Source organism: Melozone crissalis, unplaced genomic scaffold, assembly GCF_028551555.1.
Source record: "Melozone crissalis strain CALT ecotype California unplaced genomic scaffold, PUWL_Pcris_2 ptg000027l_1, whole genome shotgun sequence".
Lineage (NCBI taxonomy): Eukaryota > Metazoa > Chordata > Aves > Passeriformes > Passerellidae > Melozone > Melozone crissalis.
Window position 1 is genome coordinate 67,067,435 of NW_026535805.1, and position 10,625 is coordinate 67,078,059.

General features: G+C 42.3%; 1 protein-coding gene across 5 annotated transcripts; it reads left to right on the plus strand.

Moving 5' to 3' along the window:
* Positions 1–235: 235 nt before the first annotated feature.
* Positions 236–7,242, plus strand: CLN8 (CLN8 transmembrane ER and ERGIC protein). 5 transcript variants are annotated; one of them, XM_054280210.1, is made up of 4 exons: positions 236–318; positions 1,093–1,165; positions 1,628–2,266; positions 2,666–7,242. In XM_054280210.1, the coding sequence occupies exons 3-4, from the start codon at positions 1,679–1,681 to the stop codon at positions 2,978–2,980; spliced, it is 903 nt and encodes a 300-aa protein (XP_054136185.1). In that variant the 5' UTR covers positions 236–318; positions 1,093–1,165; positions 1,628–1,678; the 3' UTR covers positions 2,981–7,242. The 5 variants fall into 5 exon arrangements, with proteins under 5 accessions (XP_054136185.1, XP_054136189.1, XP_054136184.1 ...); XM_054280209.1 differs by having other exon boundaries at positions 276–356; XM_054280214.1 differs by lacking the exon at positions 1,093–1,165.
* Positions 7,243–10,625: the final 3,383 nt, after the last annotated feature.

A 10,625-nucleotide genomic window follows, 5' to 3' on the forward strand; every position in this document is an offset into this window, starting at 1 on the left:
CGCCCTCTCCGCGGGGGCGGCGCTCAGCGCTGCCCTCAGGCACAGAAAGGTGCCTCTCAAACAGGCTCCCCCTGCCCGAGTGGTACGGCCGCGCCTCCCTCCCCCATCCCGCGGCGCCCGGTGGTTGCTGCTGACGGCGGAGCCTGCGCAGAGAGCGCCCGGCGGCGGGCGGTGCTGAGGGACCGGCGGGTCGAGCCGGGTCGGGGCCTCCCCAGGCGCGTCGGACCGGGCAAAGCCGGGCCGGGCGCTCCTGAGGGAACGGGCAGGGCAGTCCCGGAGCCGGGAAGGGCCGTCCCGTCACTGCGGGCAGCGCTGTGGGTGAGGAGCGGGGTTTGTGCGTCGGAGCCGGTCCCCAGGTGTGCGTGAGGGGCTCGGCGCCCCCGGGGGCTCGGGAGGGTTACGAGGGGCGTCGGTGCCGTGTCTGTGCGGGGCCGGAGGAGCTGGCACGGCCCGGCTAGAGCCAGGGCTTGCGGCAGTGGGTCGCGCTGTTCAGGGCCTGGTCCTGCTGTGGGGTTGGTGTGTTTTGCCCTGGTTTTCCCCGAGGAGACTGGGGGGGTTGCTGGGACTTGGAGTCGGTCTCTCCAGCCGTGATGCCGTGGGGGAGGAAGAGCCTTCGGGGCTCCCGGCCATGCCCTCCTTGTAGCGGCGCACCTGCGGGCAAGGGGCAGGGCGAGTAGGGCAGCACGGGCACGGTGGTGGCGGCTTTTGCTGCCTGCTGAAGCACGGCGGGAGCTTCTCGCCCTGCCCTCGGTGGTCTTTGTGGCCTTTTCGCTTGCGTTCACCTGAGTCCAAACGCACAGTGGTGCTCAGCACTCACAGGCTGCGGCGGGGGTGGTGGTCGTGCTCATATCACCCATATGGTTCATCAAACGAGCTGGAGTTCAAATATTTCGGTATTGTCTGGCTTTTCCCTCCCCACAAGCCTTTGTTTTTGAACTACGGTGTGTTCAGGAAGTTTCAGACAACTTGATGCACTTAATGCTGGGCTGTTCAGCTAATTACACTGATGTTGCTAATAATATGTAAGAGTGTTGCTTGTCTGCATTCCATACCCTTTTTCCATTTTTGATTTTTTTTTATTTTTTTTTTTAGAAGGAGGCTTAATGTTCAGAAACTGATTGCAGAGTCTTGTTTTGAGCCATGATCATTACAGCCCCTTTTTGGTGTAAGTGGTCCCCCTTACTGCATTAGTTTTCTGTGCTTTTATATCCTGGATCTGTATTTGAGATTCTGAATTGCACCCAAAGCTATAGCAAATGCAATAAAATCAGTGTGGGAAAAGCAGGGGAGTAGGACAATAACTGTGCAATGCTGTTGAAATAAAAGTTTCATAAGCAACAAAACAGGGTTTGCTTCTTGTATTTTCTTTTCCTCTTTCTTGCCTTTCTACTTGACCCTCTTCTGCTTTTGCTTCAGTGCATTACTTTGAACTAGTAGGGACTTCACGGGCCAGTTGGGAATCTTGTTGCTTATGTTTTTTTATCTGTCTACCTGTCTTTGGGATGACTGTGCCTAATAGCAGCAGGACCAAAGTCATAACTGCAGTGGATGTGAGCCCTCTATGGTTTTGAGTCTATATATATGAACGTACTTAAAAATTCATTAAATTTTTTTATCCTTGTTCCAGATGGAAGAGTTCATGCTTACTGGTTTGCATAATAGCAGAGGCTAAATAGGCATGAAGGAGACTATAGTGGGGATGAGAAGTGTCCAGAGAGAAGAGATGAATCCTACAAATGATGATCCAGTGTTTGGGACTGTTTTTGACTGGGACTATCTCTTATGGGAAATTCGTTTGACATTTTTAGCTGCTGGTTTTGTAATCTACTTGGGAGTATTTCTTCTGTCTCACTGGTTGTCTTCCTGGAGAAGTACCACTTACCGTGCCTTGTCTGCAAAGGAGAAGGTGTTCTGGAATATGGCAGTCACACGAGGTGTCTTTGGACTTCAGAGTTGTGTTGCTGGGTTATGGGCTTTGCTCATAGATCCCATTTTTCATGCTGACAAAGTTTATTCACAGCAAAAGTGGAGTTGGTTTAACTGTTTAATAGCAGCTGGATTTTTCTTGCTTGAAAATGTAGCAGTTCACGTGTCCAACATTATTTTTAGAACATTTGATGTTTTCTTAGTAGTTCACCATTTGCTTGCTTTTGGTGGCTTGGCTGGTTTAGTAATTAATGTGAAATCTGGACACTATCTGCCTTTGATGGGAATGTTGCTGGAGATGAGTACTCCCTCAACGTGCATTTCCTGGATGCTTCTGAAGGTAAGAATGTGATAATTTCAGATTATGTTTGTAACAGTTTTCACATGCTTCACTTGTCCATAGATAATCTGTGTGGTTTGCTGGGATAGTTTTTCATCAAAACTGCATTTACCCAACTGGTACCTGTGTGATTGTCATGCCTGCTTTGTCATCATGGCACTTGTGCAGGCCTCCAGGTCGGTTTGTGTGCTGCTGTGTGCACAGTGGGGTGGTATAGATCCATACCAAGTTTAAGATTCCATTATTTATATGCGGAGTAACATTGCACTATGAGGAAAAAATGCCCGAGAGTGTTTGTATATAAAAGCTGGGTATTTGTATTAGTTCTGTAGATTCCTCAGTTCCTTATCTTGAAGTAACAGTTTCACTTCTGCATACTTTGTGTTCTTGTTTTTCTAGGCTGGCCGTGCTAACACCTTTTTCTGGAAGGCAAACCAGTGGGTGATGATCCATCTGTTTCACTGCCGCATGATTCTTACCTACCACATGTGGTGGGTGTGCATTTTCAACTGGAGTTCCATTGTAGAAAACCTGGGACTTCTTCACTTCATTGTTTTATTCTCGGGATTATTTGCTGTTACACTAATACTTAACCCATACTGGACATACAAAAAAACTCAGCAACTCCTCAGCCCAACTGACTGGAACTTTGAAAATAAAGCAGTGGAAAATGGAAAATTGCATGGTGAAACACATGAAAAGAAGAGGATATAGCACTTAAACAACAGTTTCCCAGCAGGGTAACAGAAGAATACAATGCAAAGCCATTCTTTGCACGTGAAGTAGATTTTGCAAGAAGCTCATTGATGCAGTGACTCGTTGCTGGTAGCACTCTGAGTGCATCACAAGTGTTGAAAAGCATTATTTGTGTTTATTATGTGTATACATATAAGAACTTCAACCCTCATTATGAATTACATCAACAATTTGTCAGGTTGGACAGTATTTCATAATTTAGCAGTGATGTGCTCCCTATTGGCATGGTTTTTTTCCTAATGCTTCAAAGTGGCTTTACAGTAAGTCATCTATTAAGCTCAGCTTGAATCAAGTTTAGCTTGAATCCTATTTAACATATGGTAGAGATACTGAAAATTATGTTAAATTGTGTATTAAGATCAATTATGATCCAAGTTAGATATGCATAGGTACCTAATTCCTGTGTGCCAGTGAATCATTCCAAGTGGCAGAACTGGTCAGTGGCAGAATGCAGTCGTGGCCCAGGTTTGGGTTTTTTTGTTGGTTGGTTTCTGGGTTTGGGATTTTTTGGGTATTGTTTTTTGTTCTTTTTTTCTTTTAAGCACACTTAAGAAACAAGGAAAATAATTGAGTGTTTGCTGTCAAAGTTGTTGTTTCCAGGTTGCCCTCAGTATGGGAGGAGTTTATATCCACCAAAACCATCCATGTGGAGATGCACGCATTTGCCATATGTGTGGTTTGGTGGATAATCATAGTGGCCCCTTCTGGACTTTAAATCAATGAAATACAAGTGCTAACACCAGAAGGTGACTCTGTGTCATCCTTGAAAAAAATGCTGCTTGATTAGTAAAATTATTTTGTTTGTATGTCCCGTGTGAGGGGTCATGCAGTTTGTTCACTGGTGCTTCTGTTATGGTTCCTCTCATTTTTGGGAATGCACTTAGTTTTAGATGGTTTCAGAATCTGAGATGATTCCTTGATGGAGGAAAGCCTGTATCACCCCCTGTAGCAGTTTGGTTGTTTTAATATTTTTATTTAACTTTAAAGAACACACAAAACAACACTAACAATCCTTTGCACTTTATCTGCCACATCACAAAAATCTTTCCTTTACCTGAGAAACTGGATTGCTCTTTAGATAGGGACTAATGGTGATTGATGTTCTCCCACTTGAGATACTGGTTTGATGGTTCCTGGATAAAGATCACGGTAGAAGAGAGTGACACCTAGTGGTAGGAGAATGACAGGGGTATTCATTTTGGTGCCCGGAACAAATGAGATTTTAAAAAGTGGTTAATTGGAGCTCTGTGTGACATGACTGCTACACAGATTTATTTCCCAAAGCATTAAGACTGGACAAGCCCAAGCTGTGAAGAATTTTACATCGAGCAATTTTACATCATCTCTACAATTAGAGACTTTGTGAACTGATCTGTGGTGGAGCAAATTGTTTTAAATGTATGAGGGAAGCAGACTTTGGTGAAAACAGCCCCATTTTGGTGGGAATGTCTTTCATTTGTTCTGATTGAAAGGAGTTGGGTTGCTGCATTCCCTAATTCACTCTGTGTGAGCAGAGAGTTGAATTGCTGCTCTGTGATGGGGAGCAATCTTCTTTCTTTAGGTCACAAATACATAGGCAGGTCTTGTTGATAATGATGAAGTGGTGAATATCTGAAGTTGCCCATTCAAAACCATGCTGAGAGGGTCACAGTAATTTTACACAGCAACCCTGTCTGATATTGTGCTGATATTTAATAGATAAATCTAAATTTGGAGTGATCTTTTTATTTTTAAGCTGGGCAGAATGAAGTTGCAGTGTTGCCTGCCTGGGCACCATCCTATGGTAAAAAGGGTTCTCAAAAGTTTGAAATGGTGTACCTGTCTGAAGCAGTTGTATGTGGGAGAGTAATGTTCAAAGCACTTTGGAAGAAACCAAAGGGATGAATTCCTTGGCTATGGAAAAATTATCTGAATGCATATCTTGCAGAATCCAAACCTCACTTGCAGGAGGTCCAGGGAGAAAGGCAGAGAATAAGTCATCAGCTATCAGAATGATGATGTACTCTATGAAGCTTAAAACTTGAAGGTTTGGATTCAATAAAACAAGGTAATAATTTTTAAAATCCCAGCCACAGAATTCTGAAGAATCCTAATAGAAAATGGAAACATCAGAAGAAGTTTGGGATGAGTGTGTAATTCTTGTAGTGGCTGGCTAAAGAATGTGAAGTCCCTATATGCTAAATAAAAGAATATGGAGGGTGGGAGTTAGTAGTGAATTGACACTGAAAAAAGACTGGTGGAAATTTATGTCATAGCACCTGATGTCTAAAGTTTAATATTTTATATTATTAATGTGTATAACTTTATTAATTGAATTTTAAATCTTTCATTAAAATTATGTTTTTAACATCATAATGCAGTTTTTTACTTTGCATCCTAGTTTTTTCACAAAAAGACTGTAAGAGTTTGCATGTCTTAACTATATAATGAGTGATACTTTAGAGCCCCTGTGAACCTAAACACTGGTAGACCTGCTAGAACAAGAAAGCTGTGCAATAAAGCAAATACCAGCACTTATTTTATTTCTGTTGGTTTAAGAGTACTTTACAGTCCAGCTAAGAATACAACACAACAAAAATACAGACAACCTTTCTTCTTCATCCTTTTCATGGCCTTTTCATGTGTTGGAGTTACCAGTTCTGTTACAGAGCCTCTTTTTTTATACTTGAGTATAAAAGGACCTTTTATAAGGGCATGTAGGGAGTGATAGGACAACGGTAATGACTTCAAACTAAAAGAGGGGAGAGTTAGATTATATTAGGAAGAAATTGTTCCCCATGAGGGTGGTGAGGCACTGGAACAGGTTGCCCAGAGAAATTGTGGATGCCCCATCTCTGGAAGAGTTCAGGGTGAGGTTGAATGGGGGCTTTGAACAACCTGGGGTAGTGGAAGGTGTCCTTGCCTACAGCAGGAGGGTTGGAAGTAGATAATCTGTAAGGTCTCTTCCAATCCCAGACTTCTGGGATTCTTCAGTGTCTATTGACTGCTCCCTTTAGGAGGATTTTCTGGTTTATTATTGTGGAAGTCACATTGCACTGAAAGAAGTCAGAGAAAGTTCTTGAACTGAGGGTTTTGGTACTTATAACTAAGTGATCCTTTTCACCTAAAGGTAGAGTAGCCATATGTGGTTGTAAATTTTGTTGAAGTGAAATTAATCCCAGTCCTGTTGGGCCTTCTCACACAGCCTTATCCACAAACCACAATTTAGAAAAATTCAGTCAGCTTTCATAGTGGTTGGATTGGGTCACAGAGTTTGCTGCTGTGGATTTGGAAGAATTGCATAACGTGAATTTGGGTGAATTATTTGTTTGCCAAGGTGACTGCTAGGGACTTGGCTCTGCTTTCTTGTTGAACAAGCTTATTTGAGGAGTGGTGTTCGTGCCACCTTTCTGAAGCTTTTTTTTTTTAAACCCAAACAACAAAAACCCAAATCAGCAAACTGTGGTGAGGATAATGGTGTTCAGTTGATTTGGTTTGTTTTTTTTGTTTTTTTAAAGAAAGTTGTCTGATCTGAGACGTGCTTGTCCAGTCATCTGGTTCTTACATCTTCATACAACATTCATACATCACAGTTTGTGTTTTCCTCCATTTCTAGCCTGTGTTTCTTTTCCAAAACTTCTCATTGTTTTCCCCCTTGAACCCACCATTTTTAAATTTTTATTCTTACTTGCAGTACTCGTCATGATCTTGGAATCACATTACCACTGTGACATTTTTGTCTAGTAGTTTTCAATACATGCTGTCAGGCCCATCTTCCACTAAATATCCATGTCCAAATCTTTCAGAGTGTTTTTGTGTTTTCCTGATAACATGGATTAAATATTGATGTGATATGTAACTATAAGAAACCTTCTTTAACCTCAGGGAGACTCCCCCTTAAAGTGGATTTAAAAGTATTAAGCAAACTTAAGTCTGCTCTTGTACAATATAATGTTTGTTGAAAAGCATCTTTACACTGTACATAAATAAAAGTATTTTATTGAATAGCTGTCTATTGTGATTTTCATTTCCTGATTAAAATAATGCCTGTTATTTTTTACTTGCTATTTGTAGCTTAAACAGTTTTTGCAGTGCATGCACTAAAATGATTTATTTTGAAATGCTAAATGTGACAAAGGTAATGTCATATTTATGGAAACAGCTATAAAAATCTTGTAAACCAATGTCCCTTCACCAGCGTTTCATGTGTTATTCCCATAAGCATGTTTGGAACACTAGAAGCTGTGCTATGTGTAAGTGTGTATTAAAAACAGTTAAAAAAACATCTCTTGGGGATGACCCTTCTGGTGTTGGGTATTTGAAGTGTGTGGTCCAGTTTTGCATTAGGTTCTGACCGTGAAGACACTTCATTTGGTACCACATGATACTTCATAGTTTAGTATAAGCTACCTTAAATAAACAACAAAAACACGAACATAAAGACCAGAAACTTGTCCCATTGCAAAATAGTAAAATACAGTTCTGAGCATTTCTTTCAGAATGTTTTTCAGAAAATTATTCCTGATGATTTTTAGATTAGTGAGTTCAAGAAACCCAGCATCATTACTGGTATTTTAATTATTCTTATAAGAATGCACAGTGCAAGCAAGTGGTTGGCTGCCTCTGCAGTAAAGAACCCGACATTAATTGAAGCAGAAGCAAGACATTCATGTGTACAGCTCCACTGACTGTGAGATGTGTGTGGGTACAGACTGGGATGAGAAGAACAATGTATAATAGTGTTTGTATGAGTAAAGTCCTCCCTTTTTTTCTTTTTTATTTCCTTTTATTTTTTTTCTTTTGGTAAATGATCTGTAAGATTAATTTAAATGTTACTGTTTTGCTACTCAGGTGTTTCAGTTAATAGGTAAATACATTCTACTTGGTAGTGTTAAACATATTCTCAGAAAAATACTGGAGCAGACTTGGGCCAACAATGTTACACAGCAATTACAGTGTTTTGGTCTTGTGTCATTGCACTGTTACTTACATTGGAACAAAAGCTGCAAGCAGTGGTCATTAATGAAGTAAACTGTGCCTGTTGATGTCGTCAGTCCCCAGATGGGTTTCCAGTGTTGGAGGAGGCATTTCATGCACTGGATCTGATTGACTAATTGGCATGTCCTGCTAGTGGTGCCACAGTGCCACAGAGCAGGAACAAGTATTTTGCAGCACGTTGTGCCTTCTGCTTTTCCCTAAGTTGCACACTGGTGAGTGGGGTGGAAAGATGATGATTCAGCAAAGGCCTTAGCAGACCTTGTTCATAGTTCAAGGTGCCAGACAGGCCAGGCTTGGAAGGACTGGGGCCTGCTGGCCTGTCCACAAAAAAGAAAGCAAAGAAATTGGCTGAGGCATTGCTTGCTGCTATTGTGTGTCTGTATTCTGAGAGCCACCTAGGGTCACTTCTGAGTCCTTAGGAATATGACCTGAGCAGAGAGAGTGGAAATTTAATACTAGCTTTGTCAGATACATTACGTCTGGTTTGAAATTTTTATTTTCTCGTATGATTGCAGCTGCCTCTGCTCCTTTGCTCACATTAGTGTGCTGTATAAGCTGACAGTGTTTTCACCACTCTGTCCTCAGATGCTGTAAAGAATTGTGAGGTTTTAGTATTGGTAATTGATTCTGGCAGCTCCAGGTATTTGCTTGTATTTATATATTCCTATATAGATCTGCAGCTTCCTTCTCTTGCCTTGCTGCTTGTAATGCTAAAAGCAGTTTACCAGTGAACACTGCATTTTGTTACCAAAGTTGTGCTCATTCAAGTTTAAGCATGGGGCTTGCAACAAGAAGGGGACAAAATATACCTGATGAAGCACTAATTTTGTAGAAGGTAGCTGAATTTGCTCTGTTTTTGAACCTTGCAGTTCTGCTGTCAGTATCTTTTAAGTGTAAATCAAGGTATCAAATCTATGATACCTTGAAAAACTAAGTCATGCAGACAAACTACAGAAGTACATAGAGTACTTTTGCATGGAGGTTTGCATAGAGTAGGCATATAGCATCCAACAAGAGCTTGTTCATCTTGTTCTGTGGGTCACATTTACAGGAAGAAAGTGTATCCTGGAAAGCAGCAGTAGCCTTCCTAAGGACTAAGAATTAAATCCGAAAAAAGCTAGGAGACTTTCGGGTGAGGGAGATGGAACTGGTTGGTACATTGTATACTGCTGACCAGGTTGTGGTTACATATTGAAGATGTAGTTTTTCTGATGCTACAACTCTTCCTTTTTTCTCTCAGCATTGTGTTGAGTATTACTGTGATACTGGTTGAGGCTAAGTTTAAAAACTTTTTAGGCTAAGCATTATATTGCCCTAGGCTGAAAGAGCCTAAAGTCTGTTCTAATTTAAAGTAATTTATTCTTGTGTCATCATTGCCTTTTTATCTTACATAATTATTTTGTACCCCTGGAGACTCTTTTGCATATTCATGCATACAAATCGATCTACTCTTTTGTTTTCCTAATCCATCCTAATACTCTTTGCTTGTCACTTTTCCCACTTGAATTCCTTTTTACTACGTGTTGGCAGCTTAGAGTTGTACATAGTATTTGATATAAAATTTTCTCAGAATCTTGTATTACACTAGTACCTCCTTTCCTTCCCTGGGAACAGTTCTGCTTTGGCCAAAAGCTGCATTTGTCTTTCAGGGTTGCATGGCCTCAGTGCTTTGTGGTGCTTCTGAGAGGAAATTCACTTAAGTTTTTCCCTTTATCAGCTTCAGGATGAAGAGGCATCAGAGAGCAGTGAAATAACTGAAAGTAGGAATGTTGTGTTATAGAAACAACTGGTGCATGTGACTGTTGGGGGTGCAGGTGCCCAGGGCTAGCAACAGTGGTGGCAGCGGGGGCTCTGTGAGGGGAGCCGGGGCTGCCCCAGCTGGACACAGCCAGTTCCAACGGGACACAGCCAGTTCTGGCTGGACACAGCCAGACACAGCCAGTTCAGCCGGATCCAACTGCCCACTGCAGGGCGTGGCTGAGCCATGGCGAGGGCACCAAGGGCAAACACAGGTAAAGAAGGGCAAAAAATGCTGCACAGGAGCGAGGAGAACAAAGTGAAAGAAATATCTCTGCAAGCATCAGGTTCAGTGAAGAAGGAGGGGGGAGAAGCTGCTCCAGGGCACCAGAGCAGATTCACCTGCAGCCCACGGAGGAGGCCCTGAAGGAGCAGGTTTATCCTGAAGGACTGCAGCCTGTGGGAAGCACCCACACTAAAGCAGAGGAGAAATGAGAGGAGGAAGAAGCACTGGGAGGAGCTGTTATTGACTGACCACAACCCTGGTTCCCATCCCACTGTGCCCCTTGGGCTGGAGGAGGCCAAGAAGATGGGAATGCAGTGATGTTGAGCCTGGTGTGAGGGAAGAACAGAGAGGGGAGGGTCTTTTTAGTTTTGTCTCTGTTACCATCTCATTTTTAATTTTAATTGACAAAAAATAAAATTTCCCCAAGCTGAGTCTGGCCCATGACAGTAGTTGCTAAGGGATCTTGTCTTCATTTTGACCTACAAGATTTCCATATTATTTTCTCCCCCAGTCCTGCTGACAAAGGGCAATGAGAGAGCAACTGGGTGAGGGTCTGGTTGCTGGCCAAGGTCAACCCATCACAAGAAGTTATGGCATCAGCTG

Coding starts and splice junctions, on each gene's coding strand:
- CLN8 (XM_054280210.1), top strand. CDS start 1,679: ATGAAGGAGACTATAGTGGGGATGAGAAGTGTCCAGAGAGAAGAGATG. Junction 2,267..2,665: donor TTTCCTGGATGCTTCTGAAG/GTAAGAATGTGA, acceptor TTGTTTTTCTAG/GCTGGCCGTGCTAACACCTT.